Raw genomic sequence first — 25,668 nt, 5'->3', positions numbered from 1 at the left:
TAATCATTTGTGATGGACCTAAAACAATTTAGCTACCAGGTCTAGACTCTGTCTGGCCAAGTGCAGGTAGGTAAGATTATGTATAAAGAGCATTGAGGAGATGAAATGCATGACCCAAGACCACTTTTATCCAATCTTCATTTGGTTGTGGATATGAAACTGGCCACATGGCAATTTCATTTCCATGAACAGCAATCAGAAGAACAAAACTATTACAAAGCCATAGGGCTATCTTAAACATCCTCCACAGACATATGAATTATTGTATGCAAACCAACAAAAAGATGAAGAGGGGGCATAAAAGAAAATTCAATGAATAGAAATAGACCCATAAATGACACAGATTTATGAAACAAAAAATAAAACTCTCCACAGAGCAAGATTTCTCCACAGAGCAAAATGAGGTTCTGACTTAGAACTTCCCAGAGACTCATGAGAGCTGCTAAAAAGAACTAACGTCTAGGTACCACTCCAGACCTAAAATCTCAGTATATGTGATTTAAATATCTGCCCCTTCCTACTCTGTCCAATGATTAATAACAATAAATTCTTATAAACTATGAAACAAATAAAAGATCATGATGGTTTAAAACGCCAAGATTCAGTTTTTAAAATTTTTGGCAATGATAGTATAATCCTAAATTTTCAGAGATCCCAGATTACAAGAAGTTATGTTATGAGTAGTAACTGATAGACATAGAAATTAAACCAGAAAGTCTAATTCTTACCCCAAAGTACTACAGTTTGAAAATAAAACGATCATACCTAACAAAATGTTGTTTCCAGTTTCTCTTTTTTTAAAAAAAATGATTTTTATTTTATATTGGTTTGCATACAAAATTGTATACCTTGTGCTTTGTTTATACGCACTGTGCTTCACACACTCCTCTATTCATATTGTGTTGTTTTGGGTTTTTTTTTCCATCATGTTTCATAATATCATTCCCATACATTGTGTTTTATAAAATTAATCACCAGTGATCCATGCCCATCATTATCACACCTTTTCAGTCCTCACTGGATGCTAGTTCCTCTTGAGTTGACCCTCTGGTCATGGAGACCCATGCAGAGGAGATCAGACTATTGTGATTCATGGGGTTTCCACTGGCTCATAGAGGAAGCGAAGGGCCAGGCCTTTCTTCCTATTCTGTCTTAGCTTGGAATCTCTGCTGAAATGTTCGGCATCACAGCAAAACAAAGCTTCTAATGACTGGTAGCTGGTGGCTTTGCATGCGGAGTCTTGGCTGGAAATGAACTACATGAAAGAATTCTACATTTCCAACATGAAAGAGTTCTGTCACTGAACTTATGAAGCATTCAGGTAAAACTAAACTGAATCAGGAAAAAGACTAGCTAGAAAGGAAGAAAAGTGGACCTCATGCTTTGTAAAATGTAAAACTTACTGCCACCGAGTTTTATCCTTGAAGGAATTTTTCCTAGAGCTGTTCCCCTCACTGGGGGTGCCCTCCTCCTCTGTCTCCAGGCTTCGACTGCAGCTCCTGATGATCTGAAAGATGCTGTTGACGGTGGACTCCTTCTCTGAATTCTTTAAGCCATTTTGTCCCACTCGTTGTAAGAAATTATCCTGTCCACTGTAATCTGCTACAAACTGTAGAGAAATACACAGAGAATTTGCTACTGCAACTGAATATGACACTCTAAATAACCGACTTGGCGAGGGAAATGAAATAATAATAGTAATAAATAATGGCAGTTGTGCATATTTTATTGGGAAGAAAGAACCTCCAGGAAAAACATTTCTTGTTTTTTTTCATTTCACCACATGCAATATCAAAACTCACTGTTTCCGTTAAGACAACTTTAGTCCCTCTCAGAACTCACTCTCTGTTTGAATTTAAAACACAAAAACCAATATTATTTCAAGGTTCCCTGGGGAGAAGATTAACCACTTTACCAAGGAAGGGCAAGACTATTTTATCCTTGTAGTGAGAACTGAGAAAAAAAAATCATGACAAAGGCATATTATTCTATGGAACTGGATGAAGTTACTGAGGTCCAAGGAAAACATTTGGGTTACTTCCCCTATATGCTATGGTAACATAAAAGCTTTTGGCTTTTAAGCTCTTATAGTCTTGACTCTTGAGCTGGAAGTTTCTTTCCGCAACTGAGCCAAAGACATGATGTTCTCTCTTCTGAAGATGTGAAAGCATTGGATGTAGACACAGCTTTAAAGCTTTACATTTCACCTCCTTTTCTATACTTTTATTCTGGGTGATAAGCCAGAGAGATGATGCAAATTGCGGCTGTACCCTGTACCTTCCACAGGCTCTCATTTTTCTTTTGTTCCAGGTAATACAGAAATTACTTAAGTAGAGCCTTCCCAGTTTTACTGTGACGCGCACTCGCGCGCACGCGTGTGTGTGTGTAAGAAAAAGATCACACACACACACACACACACACACACGCTGCTGTCATTAGTATGGGCACTTCCAAATTATCCACCAAGTTCTCCCCCTTTCAATACTTTCTTTCATTCTTAAACCCTTAGTAGGGCCATTTTATTCCCTCACTCTTCATTTCTTAATGCTCTTTCTCTGGCTCAGTGCCCTGAATCGCAGCTCACACCATTATCTGTGGTGTGGAAATCAGCAAAGGGAAAGAATGAGCTTGGGAGAACTGAGGCAGTTGTAACTAGGAGTCTGAAGAGCCTCTTTAAAGGACCATTTTCCTCCGTACCTTTGCCAAAGAAATGAAATAACATTGACCCTCCCCCTTTCTTCTATTGTATGGATTTAGAACATGAATGTATCCCTCATGCTTTCACCTAACTTTCTTTGTTCTTTGCATCCAGACATTTCATCTATACCCATTTGAAGAGGTGAAAAACCCATTAATAGACCACCTTATCAATGTGTCAGCCAAAGAGAAGAAGGCCCTCAACAAGATGGATTGAGGTAATGACCCTAAAATAGTCATGCCTGGGATTGAGAGGATGGTACAAATTAGGGCGACATTCTGATCTGTTGTTACAGGGTCACTAGTGGCATCCACTTCCTAAACAACACGCCTCTGGAAACTCTATGAACTTTGATAAATGACGATAGTTACAGAAAGGCTTCAAACCTTTCGTTTGTAGGGTCACTATGAGTCGTGCTTGACTTGATGGAAATCAACAACAGTTGACTCAAGGATACTTAACAACAATAATAGTTTAAAGGAAGCAACAGCATTAGGGCTCCTTTGTTCCAGAACATTCAAGGGCTTCAGTGCTATCCAATAGCAACACAGCAATGAATAGCTCTGCAATTAATTCTCATCCATCTAGGGAGAGGTGAGACCAGCCAACAATGGCCTTGACCTCATGATGCCTCACCTCCAAAGTTTCTTCTTGGGAGTTGTACCGAGGGCAAAGCTTCATGATGCCAGAGGATCCATCAAGGACTTCACAGAGCTCCTTCAGAAACACCCCGCAGAAGGGAACCACCTTACAGCCGGGGATGTGCAGCGCTCGGGTCACCACCTTCTTGTACTCACACGATGCTTCGTGCTGAGCCATCGCATCCTTCAGGCTCCTCATGGTCTCAATGTCAGACTGGTCCATAAACTGCCACATTTTCAGGACTTTTCTTGACCTATTATGAATAAATGACACCTTTTTAAAAACTTAGTAGTAAATATATAAGTATCAAAGCAAAACACTTGACATGTCAACAATCTTTACATGTATAGTCCAGTGACTTCAATGATGACCCTCAGGGTGTAATCACCATTCTTAACCATTGACAGACTTTTGTATTAAAATGATCGTTTTTTAGACTAAAGATGAACTGCACAAATTTTATACAAATTCACTCTTTTGATCTAAGTTTATTACTATTTTTAACACTTATTTAGAATTTTTCACTCTACCTAATTCACAAAATGATACTGATATTATAATTATAAATGGAAAGACATTGTTAATTATTTGAATTAAGCAGAACAGATCAAAAGAAATAAAGGCATGTTGGGATAAAGTAATTATTTAAACTAAGTTGGATCTGAAAGTTAAAGTCAACCAAGGTTTCTTTGGATCATCAAAAGGCATTGTGGCATCAACTAAAACCCTTAATATATGGTATGTAATAACTAGCCTCAAGATGGTCTTCAGTAAACCATACCTCCTAGTAATCATACCTTGTATAGTTTCTACCCATAACAAAGCAGTGCTGGTGTTTTGTGATGGAGACCACTTGACAGAAATAGCAGAGTATGACTTCTGAAAGTAGGACATAAAAGCACTGCAGCTTCCACTTTCTCATAGGTTGTTCATTTTGAGGTAAATCAGCCACCACGCTATGAGGATAGACACATCCATGTGAAGGGGAAGTGGGGCCTCCAGCCCAAAGCTAGAACCATCTTGACAGGCAAACACAGAATGATTCAAAAAACCAAAACCAAAAAACCAAGCCTCTTGCCATGGAGTAAATTTCAACTCAAGAGAACACCATGAATTACAGAGTAGAGTTGCTCAAAAGGGTTTCTCATAGACAAAGAACATTTGAAGCACTTTCTGATGAAGCTTAATGACTACATGCTTCAGTATGCATTACAATTCCACCATAAAAAAACCCTAAAAATCTTCCTGTGTGGACCACTAAACAATACTGTGGTAAATACCAAAAAGGCTGTTTCTAAGAATTTGATTTTTCTGGATCTACAACTAATACCCTTAGAAGTAACACAAAGAAATGGAAGGACAGACTTCGGTGAGAGAATCTGATGTGAAAGGACTTGTTTAAAATGCTAAATCGCAAGGATGTCACTTTGAGAACGAAGGTGCTCCTGATCCAAACGATGTTATTTTCAATCATCTCATGTGCGTGTAAAAGTTGGCTGGACAAGCTCCTGCCATATGATTTAGAGCCTGTGGAAAAATCCACTGATGGATCAGCTATGACTTGGTTCTGATTCAACAACCATGAGTAATGAGTGTGAAGAAGAACGGATGCCTTTGACTCTTGGTGTTGGTGGAGAACAGTGAATGTGCCATGGACTGCCAAAAGAAGCCAATTTGTCTTGGAAGAAACGCAGCTAGAATGCTCCTTAGAAGCAAGAATGTTGATTTGTTTCATGTTATTTAGGCATTTTGTCAGGAAGGGCCAGTCGCTGCAGAAGGATATCATTTTTAGTAAAGCAGAGGAACAGAGAAAAAGAGGAGACCTCCAGTGAGATGCGCTGATACAGTAGCTACAGCAATGGGCTTAAGCACAGGGGAGATTGTGTGGATAGTGCTGGTTTGAGCAGGGTTTCATTCTGCTGCACACACGGTCACTGTGAATTGGAGTCAACTTGCTCATGCCTAAAAACCACAGTTTTCTTGGCTGTAATCTTTACAGAAGCAGTTTGCCATGTCTTTTTTCCACATAACCATTGGATGGACTTGAACTATCAATCTTTAATTTAGCAACCAATTGTAATCTGTGCCATCTAGGCTCCACAAAGAAGCATAACCATCATTGAAATGAATCTGTTTTATCATCATTTCTTTCCTTAAAAGGAAAGTAATATTAAGATTTCTTAAGAAAATTTATCACAAAGAGGATAAAAGTGTTTTTATTATTCCAACTATTTCTATTTTCCCCTTCTTCTGATCCATGCTGGGTCCATTCTAAATGCAGTGACATGATTATTTGAGTTTAGTCTTAGGTCAAGATGTTCACAAGGGAGAAAAAGACAATTCTACTGGGAATTATCCTTTTATCCTTCATCCTCACTCTACCTGGAGGGACCTGGAGAACCAAAGAAAATTCTCCGTACTGCTAAGAAACATGATCCACTCAGAGTGAGAAACTTCAGTGGGAAAGTGACTCTCAGGCAACATCAAGAGTTACTCTTTATGGCGTGTTACTACATGTTGAACAGCATGTATAACATTTTACATGAGTTCATCCATGGAGTAATCCTAGAGGTAGATGCTTTTTATTATTATTTTCATTTTATAGATAACTGAGAAGCTCAATGAGGTCAAGTAGCTTGTCCAAATCATATAGCTACTCATTGAGGAAATTAGGTCTTCATTTCCTCTTCCTCATGTCTTATTCTATTTCTCAGAGCAGGAAGGGGCAGCACTTTTAAGCCAGATCTCTAGAGGTGAATAGAAATAAGGTGGTGTTACTCATGCTGTTGAGTCGAGTATGACTCATATTGACTCCATGAACAACAGATCTGAACCGTGTCCTATCTTAAACCATCTTAACCATTGCCAACACACTTGAGCTCATTGCTATAGACACTGTATCAGTTCATTTTGTTGAACTTCTCTTTCACTGACCCTCCACCTTTCCAAGTCCGATGTCCCTCTCGAAGGAATAACCTTTTCTAACAATATGACCAAAGCATGTGAGATGAAGCTTCACTATTCTTGTCTTGGAGGAGAATTCTGGTTGCACTTTCTCCAAGACATATCTGTTTGGTTTTTTTGGCAGTCCATAGGATATTCAGTACTCTTCTCCAACATTACAATTCAAAGGCATCAATTCTTCTCCGGTCATCACTGTCCAGCTCTTAGATTCATAGAGCAGGTGATTGGAAAGATTATGGCTTAAGGAAGACATCTTAGTCTTTAAATTGACATCATTGGTCTTCAGGATTTTGAAGATATTCCTGAGAGAAGATTTTCCCAATGTGTCTTCTGATCTCCTGATAGTGGGTGTCAAGGGATTATGGACTTAAGTAAGATTTCACTGTTGAAAATTTCAATCTTTTCTCCATCTATCATGATGTTGCTTATTGGCCTAGTGGTGAATATTTTTGTCATCTTGATGCTGAGATGTAATACTGAAGACTGTAGTCTCTGTTCCTTTGCAGCAAGCATGTCATGTCCTCCTCAGTCTAGGCAAGCAAGGCTGTGTCATCTGCATGATACAGGAATATTGGAGTCTTCTTCCAATCCTGATACCACATTCTTTTTTATAAAGTCTAGTTTCTCAAGTGATTTACTCAGCATACAGACTGAACAGGTGTGAAGATAATAAGGTAAAAATAAGAAACTAGAAATAAGGTAGGAGACAACATTAGCAGAATGGGAAACTTTGTTATTGGCTGAATAGAGAAGATACAAGGACAAGATACCATGCTGGTTAAGAGTCCTGGCTCTGGAATCAAGATTACCTGCATTCATGTGTCAGTCATGCTAACTTGGCAAATGAACTACCTTCTCTAAATGTTAGTTTCTTCTTTCATATAATGTACAAATAATAATAGTACCTATCTGAAATATATCTGAGCTACGGGCTGGAAGTCTCTTGGTTTACACTCATCCAGCACTTGGTAGGCATACCTTGTATTTAAAAGGCAGTAGTGCTAGACTAAGAAAGCTCTAGTGGCCTAGTGATAAGAAACTGCACTGCAATCTCAAAGGTACGTGGTTTAAGGCCACCAGCTGCTCCGCAGAAGAAGGATGGGTAATCTCCTCCTGTGTGATTAACTGCCTCCGAATACCCACTGGAGGGTCAGCTATGGGCTGTTTCTGACTCGACAGACAACAACAACAACAACAACAACAGTGTCATACTAAGTGCAGCTTGGAGACTCATGTGTGAAGTGGTTGGATTCTGGAAGATGGCTTCTCCCGTCTTGGTGAGGGTCGAGTGTGGAGTGTTTGGTTGTTTTTTTGGGTTTTTTTGTTTTTTTTCGTTCACAAGCTAACAATGAGCTGTGGGCTGGAAGTCTCTTGGTTTAGAGTCAACCAGCACCTGGTGGGCAGGCCTTGTATTTAAAAGGCAGAAAAGCGCTCAGGCCTAGTGCTAATAGATTTTGGGATGAAGAGTCTTCTAAGTGGTACAGGACTGGTCTGTTTGCTGTACTGAAGTAACTTGGGGTTGTTGTGATGCTGAGCCATAGGCGCGTCAAACACCATAATGGTGACTCATTGTGGACAGTGCTTGCTGGAGCTTCCAGATTGATTACGGTTTAGAAGCAGGAGTGGCATCTACTTCCTAAATCACATGCCTCTGGAAATTCTATGAACACAGAGAAACAATGATAGTTATAGAACAGGGTTCAGGCTTTTTGTTCTCAGGTTTGCTATCAGTCATACTCGACTCTTAACAACAACAACAACTGAAATATTACTAAAATACATAACCCATGAACAAGTGCTTCGTTCAATGCTCAACATGCAGTACAGTAAGGAGCGGAGAGACGACACTGATGGGGCTGATGGGTTAAGCAGCCAGCAATTTCATTTTATTTGGTAATAGCATGGCACCAAAGCACATAGTTAAGCAGGATTATGAATGATAAACAAGGATTAAACTTGTACATTTCTGAAGGACAAAGGCCTGTGGAGTTAAAATAATCACTCCAGACAGCCTGGTTTTCGTAAAGAAAGCCAACTGGCAATTAGTGTTATTCAGCTGTTAATAGGAAATGCTGCCCAGATAAGCATACTGCCCACTTGACTCTACCTGAGGCCAGCTAAGAACTCCATAACAGCATTGTAGTTGCCCATGTTCCAGCAGCATTTGGCCACGTGCACCAAATATGAGAACACTTCCCGCTTCTCCTCCATGGAGCCTGCTGCGAGGATCAGCCACGTCACCCAGGAGCTCACCTGGAAAATGCAGAGAGGATCACCCATGGAAATGATGCCTTCAAAGCTTGATAGTTATTTTCATAGGAAAACTTCATGGCTTTTGATATTAGGAAAGCAAAAAGCTAGCCCAGATCCACTAGTATTTAATCATAGGATCTCTGAAAGTTATTTAATATTTCTTTGTTTAATATTCCATCTTTATCTTTAAAACGTGAGAACTAGAGATCATTTCTAAAACTGTTTTGAGCTCCAAAATTCCCTGATATTTAATCATTGACTGAGGAAACATGGGTAGGTGTGACAGACAATGAGAGTGACTCAAGATAGAGCAGGGTTCAGGGCTATTGTACACAGGGTCGCTATGAGTCAGAGTCAACTCGATGGCACATAACAACATGGGGGTGAAAAAGTGAGACAATGAATAAGGAAGACTGAAGAAGAAATATTACACAATGCCAAAACACCCTCCAACCCAAACAAACAAATTTTTCTTGGAAGAAGAACTGTCAGAATATTTCTCAGATGCAAGGAAGGTGAGACTTCTTTGCATGATGAGTTCTTGGAGAAAGTCAATAAGGCGAAGGTAAAGGAGAATGCAAAGGAATAAAGAGGAAGACAACCAGACAGCATCAAGTGACACAGTAGCTACAAAAAGGGCTTCAAACATAGCAACAGATGCGAGGATGGTAGAGGACGGGGTATGTTTCATTCTGTTGTATGAATGCAGTGAGTTGGAACTTACTCAGTGGCACTTAAATCAATGGGAAAATCAGGCCTAAAGGCAATTTAAAAATTTTTCTTTTTATTATTACAATGATTTATTTGCAAAGTTCAAATACATTGTTTTTCACATTAGATCTTTCCCATTTCCTTTACCTCTCCACCCATTAAATTGTGTGACCCTATGATTAACCCCCCACTCGCCCATCCTCAACCCTCTGATTCCACCCTCTCTCTCCACCTTGGATCCTCATACTCATTCTACAATTTTTTTTTAATTCAATAGTTGTCCTTATGGAACTGCATTCACTCAGCATAATGCTAAGGGCAATTTTAATTGAAATATATTTGAACTATATTTTAGAAAAACATTATTTACTATGCTTATCATACAACTCAATAAGAACACCACCATTTGTGGTATTGGTGAGGAATGCTGGGTATACTGGTAAAACTAGGCTGGTAAAAGAACAAATCTGTTTTGGAAGAAGTGCAATCAGGGAGCTTCTTAAAGGCAAGGATGGTGAAACTGTCTCATCTACTTTGAGCATGTTGGCCAGTTCTTGGAAAAAGACATCATTCTGGGAAAGATAATCAGGAAAAGAGAGGAAGACCCTCAACAAGATGGACTGACAGAGTGACTGCGGCCATGGGTATGACAGAGATAGTGAGGACGGCACTGGAAAAGGAGGAAAAGTCTCCATCTGTTGTTTATAGGGTCACAGTGAATTGTTGTTGGATTGACAGCACCTAACAAAAACAACAACATATACTTCTGTGTGTTTGGATGGTGCACTTGGTTAGTATCTGAAAGGATGGCATTTGGAAGCTGCTAAAAGGTGCCTTTAAAGAAAGACCTGGCTTTTTACAAAGAAGGCGAAGAAGGCGCTGAAAGCGAAGAAGGAAGCCTCTGCCCCTCCCAAAACTAAAAACAAAGGAAAGGCATTAAAGGCCAAGAAGGCAGTCCTGAAGGGCGTCCACAGCTAAAACAAGAAGATCCACACGTCACCCACCTTCCGGTGGCCTAAGATGCTGAGACTCTGAAGGCAGCCCAAATACCCCTGGAAGAGCGCCCCCAAGAGAAACAAGCTTGACCACTATGCCATCATCAAATTTCCCCTGACCACTGAGTCAGCTATGAAGAAGAAAGAAGATAACACACCTGTGTTCATTGTGGATGTCAAGGTCAACAAGCACCAAATTAAACAAACTATAACGAAGTTCTATGACATTGATGTGGCCAAGGTCAACACTTTGATTAGGCCTGATGGAGAGAAGAAGGCCTATGTTCGACTTGCTCCTGACTATGATGCTTTGGAAGTTGCCAACAAAATTGGGATCATCCAAACTGAGTCCAGCTGGCTAATTATAAATATAAATTTTTCTTAAAAAAAAAAAGAAAGAAAGACCTGGCGAATAGACAGCTCAGAAAATGCTCAACATTTTTACTCTGTCACATAGGGTGCTATCAGTCAAAAGCAACTATGGCATCTAACAACAACAGTATTGGTAGAAGGAATCCCTGAGCAGTTCTTGGCTGCTAATCGATATTTGTTCCTATCCCAAAGAAAGGCGACCCAACCAAATGTGGAAACTACAGAACAATTTCACTGATTTCACATGCAAGCAAGATTTTACTGAAAATTATCCAAAAACGACTGGAACAGCACAACAGAGAACTACCAGAAGTCCAGGCTGGTTTCAGAAGGGGTCGTGGTACTAGAGATATTGTAGCTGATGTTAGATGGATCTTGGCTGAAAGCAGGGAATACCAGAGGAATGTCTATCTGTGTTTCATTGACTATGCAAAGGCATTTGACTGTGTAGATCATAACAAACTGTGGCTGACTCTGAGAAGAATGGGAATCCCAGAACACTTGATCGTTCTAATGCGAAACTTATACTTGGACCAGGAGGCAGTTGTCAGAACAGAGCAAGGGAACACTGCATGGTTCAAAATTGGGAAGGGCGTACGCCAGGAATGCATCCTATCTCCATACCTTTTCAACCTATATGCAGAACAGATTATCCGGGAGGCTGGGCTCTATGAGGAGAAATGTGGGGTCAGGATTGGTGGACGATTTATCAACAATCTGTGTTATGCGGATGACACAACCCTGCTTGCTGAAACTGAGGAGGACCTGAAGCGCCTGCTGCAGAGTGTCAAGGACTGCAGCCTACAATATGGATTGAGGCTCAATGTCAAGAAGACAAAGATTCTCACCACTGGACCAATCGGCAGCATCAGGATGGATGGGGAAGAGATTGAGATTGTACACAGCTTTAGTTTGCTTGGCTCCATAGTCAACAGTCTTGGCACCAGCAGAAAATTAAAAGGCGCATTGCCATGGGAAAGTCTGCTGTTAGGGACCTCTCCAAAGTGCTGAAGAGCAGTGGTGTCTCTCTGGAGACTAAGGTGCGTCTGATACAGGCCATGGTCTTTGCAATCACCTGTTATGCATCAGAGAGTTGGACAATGACCAAGGAGGAGAGAAGGAGAACTGATGCCTTTGAGCTGTGGTACTGGAGAAGAGTACTGAGAATACCATGGACTCCTAGGAAAACAAATAGATTTGTCCTGGAGAGGGTTAAACTGGGTGGCTCCTTGGAGGCAAGGATTCTGAGGCTCTGTCTAACTTACTTTGGACATGTTGTGAGGAGAGACCGGTCCTTGGAGAGGGACATCATGCTTGGGAGTGTGGAGGGACGGCGCAGGAGAGGAAGGCCCTCTATGAGATGGATTGATTCAGTGACTGGGATAATTGGGATGGGAGTGTCGGAGACAGTGCGATTGGCACAGGACAGAGCGGAGTTTAGGGCTGTTGTACATAGGGTCGCTATGAGTCGCAGGTGACTCGACAGCACATAACAACAACAACAACAATCTGAAGGCTGGAAGAATGAGTTTACCCAGAGGCACCTTGAAAGAAAGATCTAGGGTGTTAAAAAAATAAAAAATCAGACACTGAAAACTGTGGAGCACTGTTTTACTCTCACCCACATGGGGTCCTATGAATGAGAATCAACTCTACAATAACTGGTTTGCAGTTTTAGGTTAATTTTGACAGAAACTACAGAGGATAGTCCAATCCTATTTTTCTAGAACAAGAATCTATGGCTCATGGGAAAAGTGGTATTTCTTCTCAAGATCATGATTCTTGTTAATGTCAGAACTAGGGTTCCCAGCCCAGGACTCTTTCATGTGATAAAGTGTGACAGACTTTTAAAAAATCTGGTACTGTCTTGGTCTTTCTAAGTATTCAGTTTGCAGCTACAAAAGTAAAACAAGAGCTGTAAAAGCAGGTGATGATACCAAGACTAGTACGAAATACTACCTCTTCAGCCTCATGTTTAAAATAAGAGAGCTGATGTTGTGTTCTGTTAAGTTGTAAATGACTCTTGACTGATCTTCAAGAGGATTTTCAGAGACTGCAAATCACACAGGAGGAGACTGTCCTTGGAACAATGTACCTTTGAGGTACCAGTGCTACTCCTTACCACTCCTTAAGAGAGCGACAAAAGGTAATGAACAGAATCAGAAAAACAAAACAAACAGAAAACATTAGTGATGCTGAACACTACTTTTCTGTTCCTGTAGGGAATTACAGGGAGCTCTGGCGGCCTGGGGGTAAGAAACTGCACTGCAATCTGAAAGGCATGTGTTCAAACCCATCAGCTGCTCTGTGGGAGAAGGGTGAACAGTCCCCTCCCATGAGTACTGCCTCTGAAAACCTGCTGGAGGATCAGCTATGGGCGAGTTTCAAATAGTATACAACAACAACAATTAGAATTAGGGAACTAGAAATAAGGAATTTTAGTGATTTAAACAGTGCTACAGGAGAAATACGGGCAATAACCTCCCATGTGTACTATTTCTGAAACCTGCTGGAGGGTCAGCTATGGGTTAGTTGCAACTTGATAGTACATAAATACAAATATGCTGGAAGTAATGTGCCCTACTGGCGCAAATGATAAGCACTTGATTGCTAATGGCGAAGTGGGAGGTTTGAACCCGCCCAGTATCTCTATGGGGAAAGAGTGAATAATTTGTTTTCACAAAGCAAGAAAACCCCACAGGGAAGTTCAACTCTCTCATAAGGACTCACTGCGAGTTGGAACAGACTCATTGGTAAAACTCCCAAACCAGCCAAGAGCACTAGAGTAATAACCTGCCTCTTCTCTTCTGAAACTGGCTCAAGCAAATGTGACGGATCACTTGTCACCCCTGAGTCAGAACCCAAGCACACGGGGCTCCTAGCAGGTACTTCTGCTGTTCACTTTCTCTAGACTTCAAGCGGTAATGCTGGAAGAACAGACCAGGAATTAGACTCCTTGGATAAGCCTAGTGCAGATCATCCTTTGAAGAATCCCAAGACCTTTGGGAAGAAGAGAACCATTGTTTGCAATCTCCTGTGTTCCCAGAGCACATGGGAGCCACTCCAGGATTCCAAGAGCAAATATGTCTCCCAAAGGGAAACCATTCATAGGCACTGAATTTCACAGTCAAGAGGAATTGCTGCTCATCAACTCTGTGACCTCATCTGGTTAAAAGTCACCTTCATAGAAAACCTGGTGGTGGAAAGCCTGACAGACAAGACACCATTTTGCTGAAAAGTATGCTGGAACTCCCATCCAGACTTCTTTTAGTAATATTTGCGTTTCATTTGCCTTCTCCTGCCTGCTATCCCATAAATCACCAGTAAACAGTCATAAAATCTTTGATCCTTTGAGCTAGAAATTCAGCTTGTTTACTGAAAACATCAAATGGCTTTTTTAAAGTTCCCTAACTAATTAGTTGAGGAGGCCTCTGGATATATTCTTTCTGTGGCTTCAGGTTAAAAATGATAGCCTTGTGTGAATGTACTACAATTTCTCAATCTATTTACATGATGGGATACTATGCAACACTCAGGAGCAATGATTTTGAAAAATACTATGTAACATGGGAAAGGCTAGAGAGCATTATGCTGAGTGAAGTAACTCAGGCTCATAAGGACAAATACTGCATAAGAGCCTTATTGCAAAAACAAAGGATGCCTAATAAGAAGTATATAATAAATGTCCAAAGAAGAAAGGGGGGGCAGGAGGAATCAAGATGGGGGGGGTAATTACAGGGTTGCAGGGTTTGGTGGGTACGGGGGTGGTGGTGAAGCAATTAGGGAAGATCCAGTAGGGATCTGAAAAGACTGAGTAATAGTGGACATAGATCAACGGTGATTAATTTTCCAAGGCAAAATTTATGGGAATGATTGTGTGAAACACAATGTGAATGAAAAACAAAAAGAAAAACAAGTCATGCCCTTAGAGTCTCTGTAAAGTCAGTGTCACCTCCCTTTGGTTCTTTTTTTGCAAAATTTTTATTTATACTGGTTTGCTTACAAAGTTTGTAGATACTGTTTTTCATACCGGATCTTTTCCCTTTCCTTTACCCACCCCTCCTTCCACCCATCAAATTATGTGATGCTACAATTAAGCCCTCCCCCCCATCTGCATTCCCTCTCCCCTCTCCTCGCCTTTCTTCTTGTTCCATCACTGACTTCCTGAGCCCGTAGCCTGGAAGGGCCTGCTTTAAAGTATAGGCGGAGACCAACCCTGGGCTCTAGTCTCAATCCTGATCATGCACCCAGACTTCTTTCCTAGCAAACCATTCCCCATATATTTTCCCACAATGAGAGAGGGAGAGAGAGAGAGAAAAAATAATGATACCGTATTTCACATGGAAACCTAATTTAAACCAACTGTTCCATCTCTGAGGGTAAATCCCCAGGGGCTGGCTGTTGAGATTATGTAAGCACTGTTATCATAAACACACACACACACACATCCACCCCTACACACACCATCTGTTTACAGACTTCAGGGACTATTCTTATTACAGCCAAATATATTCATAATTTTGCAGGCATTAAGTTATTGATAATATCACCTCTGATTATGAAAAAATAATCAATGTAAAAAGGAAATGAAGATTTGATGACAAATAATGCTTTTTTTATGTAAAAAAGCACAAAATGTGGCTGTGTTTTCTACATGGAAAATGGCATGCATCACCAATGCAGAAGCAATTCCATGAGATGGAAATCGGAGAGGAAAACACAAAAAAGTGCATAGATATCTAGAAATTATGGCCCAAGCCCAGGAGTATCCCTGGGGCAGAACATTTTGCCTTAGGTCAATGGTCAGTATGGAATGAACAGAGTCTGGCTCCAGTACAATCAATCCTCCAAGAACACCTCCCAGAAATCTCTCCAACCCCTTAGCTGCTGTTTCTAGGGGCCACTGGGCTGATTTTAACTCATAATAAAGACCCCTAATACAGTAGACCTGCTTCACAGTTTTCTCAGTCTGCAATCTGAATGACAGCAAATCTTGAAGGCTTTTTCTTACAGTTTCTGGGTGGGTTTGAACTTTGAGCTTTGGTGCTGGAGAAGAGTATTGAGGGTATCATAGACTGCTAGGAAAACAAACAGATTCATCCTGGAAAGGGTTAAACCAGCTGGCTCCTTGGAGGCAAGGATTCTGAGGCTCCATCTAACATACTTTGGACATGTTGTGAGGAGAAACCGGTCCTTGGAGAGGGACATCATGCTTGGGAGGGTGGAGGGACAGCGCAGGAGGGGAAGGCCCTCTATGAGGTGAATTGATTCAGTTACTGGGGTAATCAGGATGGGAGTGTCAGAGACAGTGCGATTGGCACAGGAGAGAGCAGAGTTTAGGGCTGTTGTACATAGGGTCGCTATGAGTCGCAAGCGACTCGACAGCACATAACAACAAGTCTATTTTTGTGTATCATAGTTGGAACCAACTCACAGCTGACCCTCCAGTAGGTTTTCAGAGGCAGTAAATTACACAGGAAGAGATTGCCCATCTTTCTCCCACAGACCAGCTCAAGGATTCAAACCATGTTATCTTTGTGTTGGCAGTGAAATTCCTTACCACTAATCCACCTCAAATTCCTCAATGAAATAGCCCTAAATTCACTTCTGGGTTTGCAAGGTTGTCTTATCTGGATCAAACTTATTGGTGGCAGATCACAGTCCTGGGTCTGAAGTGTGACCAGGATGGGAGTGGTGTATGAATGGCACTTAATCTTGAGGCCTGAAGTGTCCACAGGTGTACAGGCAGACCACAGTCTTCATCCTCCTTTGCACATGTGCCCTGATACCACTAATGCTAGAGGTAGGGATCCCTTCAGAGTCAGATGAAAACATCACTTTCTTCAAGAAGCTTGGCCTGAGATGCCTTTTGGACTCGGTCCACATGCTGTGCAGTCTGTGGGTTCCCACTGCCCCTGGATCCCAGTCCTTGCACACACGTTCAGCACTTGTGCTCCCACAAAGGCAGACTGGTCTGTAGGACACTTTGACAACAGTGTTGCAGACCAGCCAAGAGCTGCCCACAGAGAGGGTGTAATGAGACCTAATGAATGAGTGAATGATTGGATGCCTTTTACCTCCTCCAGGCAGGCCTTTTCTCTCTCCTTTTTGAAGATATGTAAGGTATTAGTTGGCATTAGAACTGGGCAAGCCAAAGAGGAAAAATTGGAAAGAAAATGGAAACAGTATGATAGTTCTGTGTGCAATTAAAGAGACAAGTGATTGGATGACAAAGGCAGATCTACAGGATGTGAAATCTTGGGTTTGACGGCCCATAAAGAATCACAGTGGAACCCTGGTGGCACAATGCTTGAACCACTAAGTTGCGAAAAGACTCTCACCAGCTGTTCCAAATGACAAAGACAAGGCCGTTTGCTTCTATAAGAATGACAGGCTTGCCTTACGGGTGTGTGTGTGTGTGTGTGTGTGTGTGTGTGTGTGTGTGTGTGTGTGTGTGTGTGTACTCTCTCTTATAGGATGCTCTGAGTTAGAATAGAACTGATAGAAAAAGTTGGCTTCGGTTTGGTTTATGGAGACATTATAAATATTTAAACAGCAAAGCATTATAATGAGAAAATTTAGGCAAGGATATTTATTTAGCAAAGTATGCAATTTAAACCAGAACAGGGGTTAGCCAGTCTTCATTTCTACATGCTTAACTAGGCAATGAAATACTGGTTTTACTAAGAAATATTCCCCTTCTTTCCTGTGTTGAAGCAATAACTTAATACCTTTCTTTACAATCTCCTCATTCCTACCATTATTTATGCTTCTATCAAAAGATATTTTGCTGAAAACAAACTTTATCATGCATCCAATGTGTCTGAAAGGTTTCTGGGCTATCTTTTGCTAACTAGTTCCTTAGCATATTATATATAGCTCTCTGGAGCCTATTCTACACCACCATTTACGGTTCGTCTGGAAAGGCTTTCCTGATGGCTCTCCTACACATTACAATCAATTTCATCCTGTTTCTCCTTAACTTAATGTAAATCCTTAAGTCCCAAAGACATCTGCACTTGGAGCCCCACCATGGCGTGGAAACGCATCTGGCTATTTTGATGTATTTGTGCATCTGCTTCTTTCACATGCTCTGCTCGTTCTCCCCTTCCAGAAGAACTTCCAAAGTCCTCAAGGGCAGGGACCATCTTTCCCACACGTCCAGGGTAGGGATGTGCGGTGCCTTCTGGCTGACAAGGCAGGCCACCCACGGTCCCAGGAGGCAGTGGGCAGGGAGGATTCTCAGCTTCTAAACTCTCAGGGATGTTTGAGAAAAAGAACTGTGCACTGCCTACTGCTGTTCCCAGGTCCAGAAAAAGGAGACAAATGACTGTCTGCCAAAAAAATTTGTGCTTTTTTAAAATAGGCTGAGGAGAAGTTCTCATAGAAAGATGATCCTTCGTAAGGCCTGTCTGGTCAGTCTAACTGCAACGCTGGGCTCAGATGGTGCAATCACAAGGTAACTGACACGCCACTGTCAAGTGGTTCAAGTACAATAGCACACCGACACCTGTTTTCCACAAAGCTTTACACACATGTACATACACCTTCCCACCCAGCACTCCTCAAAATATGGAGCATTTCCCTCAGAAACCCTGGTGGTGATGGGAGAGTGTTGACCCAAAGGCAAATTCCAAGGCCTCATTAACCCTAGCTATCAGACTTTTGAAGGGTTGTGGTTGTTGAGTGTTGATGAGTTGAGTACCTCCCAGTGACCCAGTGAATTACAGATCTGGACTTTGTTCTATTCTGTACCGTCCTCATCATCACTGACACACCTGAGCGCACTGCTGCAGTCACTGTCTTCATGCATCTCACTGAGGGTCTTCCTCCCTTCCACCTTTCCTAGCAGGATGTCCTTTTTCAAGGAATACCTAATATCTCCTTTCAGCAACATGCCCAAAGTATGTGAGATGAAGCTTCATCATCTTTGCTTCCAAGGAGCACTCTGGCTTCACCTTTTCTGAGATATATCTGTTTAGTCTTTTGACAGTCTATGGGATATTCAATACTCCTCTCCAACACCACAGCTCAAAGGCATAAATTCTTCTGTCATCCTTACTCATTGTCCAGCTCTCAGACACACAGCAGGTGCTTGAAAAGAATATATGTTTTTAAAAAGAAATCCCTGGTGATTCTAATGTGCACTAACATTTAGAGCTGGTCCAGAGGGACACAGTGATCCTTTTCAATACCATTGGGCATCGACTCAGAGCTCAAGTGTCACTTCTAAAACTGAGTTAACAATACCCGAGACTTCAATTGTAAGCTATTTAGAGATGGACCTGTATTCATTCACTGCTCAGCTCCACAGTTGCCTTGTGTATGTTGCTGAGGCAAGTCACTTACAACCATTGTTAAGGAGTCTAACACGAAGATTCAAGTGTTCATCGGCTAACAGAAAGGTCAACTGTTCAAACGCACCAGCAGCTTCACAGGAGAAAAGACTTGTTAATTTGCTCCTATAAAGAAGTCCCAATCCTGAAGGCATTAAGGTTTGAGGCCACCAACTGGCCCATGGGAGAAGGATGGGCAATCTCCTCCTGTGCCTCTGAAAACCTGCTGGAGGGCCAGGTATGGGTCAGTCCCAACTCTATGGTAGACAACAACAACAACAACAACAACAACGGCAGTTTTGCTTTGCCCAGTTGCGTTACTATGAGTTGGAATTGACTCTGACAGCACATAAAAATGACTCTTTTGGCTACTTGTTGAGAAGCAGGATTCCAGGAAACAGAACATAGAGGTCCTGAAGAGAGGGACCCCAAGATCTCTATCTTGGCTACAACAAGGCTGTGCAGGAAGAGTTTTCTCCCTGAATATTCTTTCCAAGTACGAGAGTAACTCACATAAGCATTTTCTCTGAAGGCTTCCCTGTCTCCTTATTATGAATAAAATACCCCTTTTGCTAATATAATGGCTCAATATTCTATTTTAAAAAAATGTATATACACACATACATAGCTATAAAACATACAAATAAAAATAAAATTTTATAGTACCATTTCCAAAATTAAGGCATTCTAGTGGTGTACTGGGTAGCCTGCTGGGCTGCTAACCAAAAGGTCAGCAGTTCAAATTTACCAGCAGCCTATGGGAGAAAGAGGGAGAATCTACCCTAAATTATGATTCACAGGTTCAGAAACCTGACGAGGAATAGCTTTGCATGAGAAGCACCTGATAGTAATAGTTTGGGTTTCTTTTTTTAAATTATTTTGTCCCAGACTGATTTGCCTAACTGTAAGTTCCTAAAAGTCAGAGGCCCTGATTTATTTATTCATGCTGGGTTCTCAGTCCTGAGGATACAGCGGCCAGTGTGTTTAACACATCCAGGAATCCCTCTCTTGTATGAAGTAGTGTCAAAGAATCTCTTCAATTTCCCGCTTTTCCACTGATGACTCTGCCTACATGGGACACTGGGCAGAAGGGAGGTCCCCAGATGTGCTTCCAGAGATAAACCAACTCACTGTCATCAAGTCAAAACGGACTCATTGCTCATTGTCCAGTTCTCCTTTCTTGGGAATGGGAACAAGTGGGGGTCTCTTCCAGTGGGCTGGCCAGGTAACTGTCTTCCAAATTCCCTGGCACAGACCAGTGAGCCTGAGCAGGGCTGCACTTGAAACATGTCAATTGGATCCTATTGATTCCTGGAATCTTCTTTTTAATTCTCACCCCCACCCCCAATGTCTTCAATGCAGTTTGCACATCTTCCTTCATCACCACTGGATCTTTATCATATGCTACTTCTTAAAATATTTCAGTGTCGACCAATTCTTTTTGATTCGCTGACTCTGTGTTTTCCCTCTATCTTCTTCTGATGCTTCCTGGATAAATAAGTAGATTGATGTGGCAAAATGTGATACAGCCATTCAACAGAGTATTAGTTAGCCACAGGAAGACATTAAACTCTGATGCATGCTATACTATGAAAAATCTTGAACAACATCATGCTGAGTGAAATTAGCCATATGCTTATATAAGACTGAAAAATATACATAGAGACAGAATAGATTAGTGGTTATGAGGGACTGGGAAGATAAGAAGAATGGTGATAAATTGCTTAATGGGCACATGTTTCTGTCTGGGGTGAGGAAAATATTTTGAAAATAAGTAGCAGAAGTTGTTACACAGCATTTGAATATAATTAATGTTATATCTCATCCAGGGTCTTCCTCTTCTGCATTGTTTCTCTACCTTTCCATGTATGATATCCTTATCCAAAGACTGGTCCCTCCTTGTAACATGCCCAAAAGTATGTGAGAAAGAGCTTTAAAATCCTAGCCTCCAGTGAGCAATTTGGCAGCTGTTGTGCATAGGGTTGCTATGAGTTGCAGGTAACTCAACGGCACGTAACAGTAACCACAATGCTATACAGTCTGTGGCCATACCACTTTGAACATGAGCAATGTCATATATATATATATATATATATATTTTTTTTTTTTTAGGACCAATGTCATCTTATCTCAGAAGCTAAGTAGGGTCAGGTGTGCATGGGAGGCCACCTGGGAATACCGGATGCTGTAAGCTTTTTAAGGGCGCTCTGGTGGCTTAGAGGGTAGGGATTTGTGCTGCTAACACAGAGGTGGCACTTGTGGCAGTTCCAACACACCAGCAGCTCTGAGAGGCAAAGATGGGCAATCTTCTAGCATATGACTTATATCTTCTCCAAACCAACTGAAAGGCCCGATATGAGTCAGTTCTGACCTGAAGGCGATCAGAGAGTGAACGCCACTGGAGAGTGAACTTAAAAATGGTTAAAATGAAAAAAAAAAAGGTTAAAAATTATGTTTTTACTGCAATAAAAGCATCACCCAAGTATTAGAGAGACAATATGCATAAAGGATTTCAGTGTTCAGGACACAGTACATGTTCAATACATGCCCACTGGCAAGATTTAAACAAACAAACAAACAAACAAACAAAGAACTACCAGATAAAAGCTGAGTTTAGAAAAGGCTGTGGCACTAGAGACATTATCAGCAATGTCAGATGGATATTGGTAGAAAGCAAAGAGTACCAGAGGGATATCTATCTGTGTTTCATTGACTATGCAAAGGTACTTGACAGTGCAGATTACAACAAATTGTGGTTAACCTTGAGGAGAATAGGAATCCCAGAACACTTTATTGTGTTTATGCGAAACCTGTACTTGGACCAGGAAACAGTCCTCAGAACAGAGCAGGGAAACACTGCATGGTTAAAAATCAGGAAGGGAGTGTGTCAGGGATGTGTCCTGTCTCCATATCTTTTGAATCTATCTGCAGAACACATCATTCAGGAAGCTGGGCTTTATCAGGAGGAATGTGGCATCAGGACTGGAACAAGACTTATAAACAACCTATATTATGCAGATGACACAACTTTGCTTGTTGAAACTGAGGAGGACCTGAAGCACTTGCTGCAGAAGGTCAAGGACTACATACAGCCTTCAGGATGAATTACAGCTTAACATCAAGAAAACAAAGATTCTCACCACTAGGCCAACTGGCAGCACCAAGGTGGATGGAGAAGAGATTGAGGTGGTTAATAGTTATGGCTTGTTCAGCTCCACAATCAATACTCTTGGCAACAACAATCAGGAAATAAAAAGATGAATTGTCTTAGGTAAATCTGCTATCAGAGACCTTTCCAGAGTACTAAGAAGCAATGTCATCAGTCTAAAGACTAAGGTACACCTATTCTAGGCCAGGGTCTTTGCAATTACTTGTTATGTATCAGAGAGATGGACAATGACTAAGGATGACAGAAGAATTGATGCCTTTGAGTTATGTTTCTGGAGAAGTCTTGAATATACCATAGACCGCCAAGAAAACAAACATGTTTGTCTTGGAGAGGGTGAAACCAAGCTTCTTTTTGGAGGCTAGGATTGTGACACTCTGTCTCATATACTTTGGGCATGTGGCCAGGAGGGACTGGTCCTTGGAGGACATCATGCTAGGAAGGGTGGAGGGAAAGAGCAGGAGAAAAAGAACTCGGATGAGACTGATTAAATACTGTAACTAGGGCAATGGAGGTAGGTGCATTGGATCCAGTGAGACTGGCTTAGGACAGGGCAGGCTTCAGAGCTGTTGTGTACATAGGGTCACTATGAGTTGCAGGTGACTCAATGGCACAGAGTAATAACAATAACAATGACAAAACCAGCTCCTTCTTCAAGAACTAGCATTTGCAGGAATAACACTATTTTTGTTTTTGTTTGGGTTTTTTAAATTATTTTATGGTACAGCCACTATTCCTTCCCTATTTACCAGAAAGAAACTTCCTAGGGATCAGACACTCAGAAAGAATGATCCTTCATCTCTTTCAAAGAGAAAAGAGAAGAACAATAGAGTGAATGTGGAAAGGGGGAAAGAAAAAATTTCAGGAAGAAGTATCAATAGAAAAATCTAAAGTAAGTTAGCAGTGAGGGTGAGGAATAGGAGATAACAAAGGTGTGTGTGGGTGAGGGCAGCCTGAGGAAGTAGGGGCACACAGATATGGTCTGATAGATGGTGAAGTTCTTGGAAAAGGAATGTTGAGTCAGGTATCAGAACGACAGCTACCCTAGGAACCACGACTCTTGACCCAGGAAGTACTAGGTAGGCCAGAGCGCAGTTACATCAACTGATTCTGTGTGACATTAGCCATTGAAACATCTTTCTCACTGTGAAAAAAGGGAGAGATATTTTCCACCGAAAGTACAGATCCCAATTCTGACTAAAACTCAACAAAGCTATCCATGACAGGCAAGAAATCTAGGATAAAATTATTTGACATGCTTCATCAACTACTTAATCTATAAAAATAAACCAGGAACACCCGTGATATCATGTAACCAGCTGAGTGGTAACTGTCCAGCTAAGCAAAGTAAAGGAATGTGAGATGGACAGCTGGGAGGAGGAATCCAATTTGGGAAGTCCAACAACTGTGGCTGATGGGCCAGGCTCCTCTGGCCTTCTCAGCACATTGGAAGTAATGCATCATTTGTCTTGTTTCTTGATGGGCAGGCTTATTTCTGTGCATCTATACCTATGAACCTTCGGTTTTGAAACCCTAGCTGGTAGTTACTTCTCTGCCAATCGTTAATTCTTCTCATGCATTCTGTATACAGTAGCATTCTTCATACAGTAGGGGTTGTTGTTTTTGTTCTTAGGTGTCATTAAGGTGACTATGACGCATAGTGACCCTATGAACATCAGACCAAAAGCTTTCCCTGTCCTGGGCCATCTTCACCATCTCTACCATGCTCAAATCCATTGTGTTAGCCAACACTTCAAGCCAGCTCAATGAGGGTCTTCCTCTTTTCCACCAACTCACTACCTTTTCCCAGCCTGTTCTCTTTTCTCTAAGGACTGGATATTTCTGAAAATAGGCCCAAAGTAAGTGAGATAAAGTTTCACCAGCCTTGCTTGAAGGAGCATTCTCATTGCATTTCCTCTAACATAGATTTGTTTGTTCCGTTGGCATTCCAGATACATTAAGGATTCATTGTTAATACCATAATTCAAAGGCATCAGCTCTTCTTCTGTTTTTCTGATTCAATGTCCAACTTTCACATGAGTATAGTAGCTATCCAATAAATATGCCAACACATGTTGTTCTACTTTCCTGATCCAAAGGCTCAGATAAAATAAGACAGTCATGGTGGCCTCGTGGCAAAAAGCTGTGCTGAAATCCCAAAGGCACGCAGTTCAAGGCCACCAGGTGCTCCGTGGGAAAAGAATGGGTTATCTCCTCTCATGCCATTAACTGACTCTAAAAACCTGTTGGAGGATCAGCTACGGGTCGGTTCTGACTTTATAGTACAAAACAACAACAATAACAACAATGTCTTATGACAATATTTCTCAAACTGTTACACAGAATGTGATCTATAAGATGTTAATAAATAGCTTGTGAAGAAAGTGAGTGTACAGAAATTTGAGAAATGCTAGAATAAATAAAATTAAGTGGGTTTCTTTACTGGTAGCACCTTTTGGCATCTTTAATATGCTAATATTCATGCTGACTCTCCAAGGGGCTAATAGTCGGTGTTTCCCCAAATTCTTCTTCTTCCAAAGGAAGGTTAATTAAATCCAAAAGGACCATGGCATATGGGCACTGGACTAACACTGGCTGGTCTCCCCAAGTTTCTTTGGCCTGGAACAGACATATCTTAGGGTTGGAAAATTCTCCTTGATCTAAAAACACATGTCCTTTCATTTCTAGAAACTTCTAGGGGTGGGTGGGTTCGAGAAGGCGGAGATAGATGTGGCCAGATAGAGTTCTCTAATTGGTGTCACAAATCCAATGCCATTTAGTGAATTCCAAAGCCAAGATACAAAGGAAAGTTTTTCTTATATATGCAAATGAAGGGAGCTTTGGTGGCCTAGACTGTAGGAAGATGCCATGGCTCTCTAGGAGATCGCATCTAACAGGGGTTCTGTAGGAGAAATAGGGGAGTCTCCTCCTATGTGATTTACAGCCTCAGAAAACTCTCTGGAGTTTCAGCTCTGAGTTCAGACTCAATGGCAATGAATCTGAGTTTGAAGGCATGTGGGCTTATTATTATTATATTGTTGTTGTTGTTATTAAGTGCCATAGAGTTGTAGATGACCCACAGTGACCCTATGAATGAAAGTCTTGAATACAACTTTCATTTTTTCTCCAAGTTCACAGAGTTTCCGGAGGCAAGCTTTTTTTGAAACTGCATGCCACTCCTGCTTCCAATCCTAGTCTCAATCCCAAACCAGAAAACACAACTTTGCAGAATCCAGCCATTCGGCTCATCTTCCCAGCCTGGAAATAGCCCAGACAGGCAACCATTATTTCACGGTCAGCAATGTTGTGTGCCGTTGAGTAAGAACTGACTCATAGCTCATCCTCTAGCAGGTTTTCAGAGGTAGTAAATCACACAAAAGGAGAATGCCCAACTTTCTCTCATGGAAAAGCTGATGGATACAAACCGCTTGCCTTTGGGTTGGAAGCCTAACTCCTTACCACTAACTAAGCCACCAGAGGTCCCTATCTGTGGTCAACACTAACTGGAGGAAATAACTTCAGAGACTAGAC

The 25,668-nt window shown here is 41.4% G+C and overlaps 1 protein-coding gene across 1 annotated transcript in view; it reads right to left on the bottom strand.

The window, feature by feature from the left end:
* Positions 1-25,668, bottom strand: part of PLCE1 (phospholipase C, epsilon 1) — a 248,531-nt gene that overhangs the window by 79,118 nt on the left and 143,745 nt on the right. Inside the window, 3 exon segments of the mRNA XM_006903774.1 lie at positions 1,404-1,609; positions 3,335-3,593; positions 8,412-8,557. Of these exon segments, the coding sequence (XP_006903836.1) occupies positions 1,404-1,609; positions 3,335-3,593; positions 8,412-8,557 (611 nt within the window).

The sequence above is a fragment of the Elephantulus edwardii genome, unplaced genomic scaffold (genome assembly GCF_000299155.1).
Source record: "Elephantulus edwardii isolate Elephantulus edwardi_28Jun2011 unplaced genomic scaffold, EleEdw1.0 scaffold00007, whole genome shotgun sequence".
Classification (NCBI taxonomy): Eukaryota; Metazoa; Chordata; class Mammalia; order Macroscelidea; family Macroscelididae; genus Elephantulus; species Elephantulus edwardii.
Note: the sequence above shows the minus strand (reverse complement) of the source record. Positions and strands in the feature narration are given on the sequence as shown.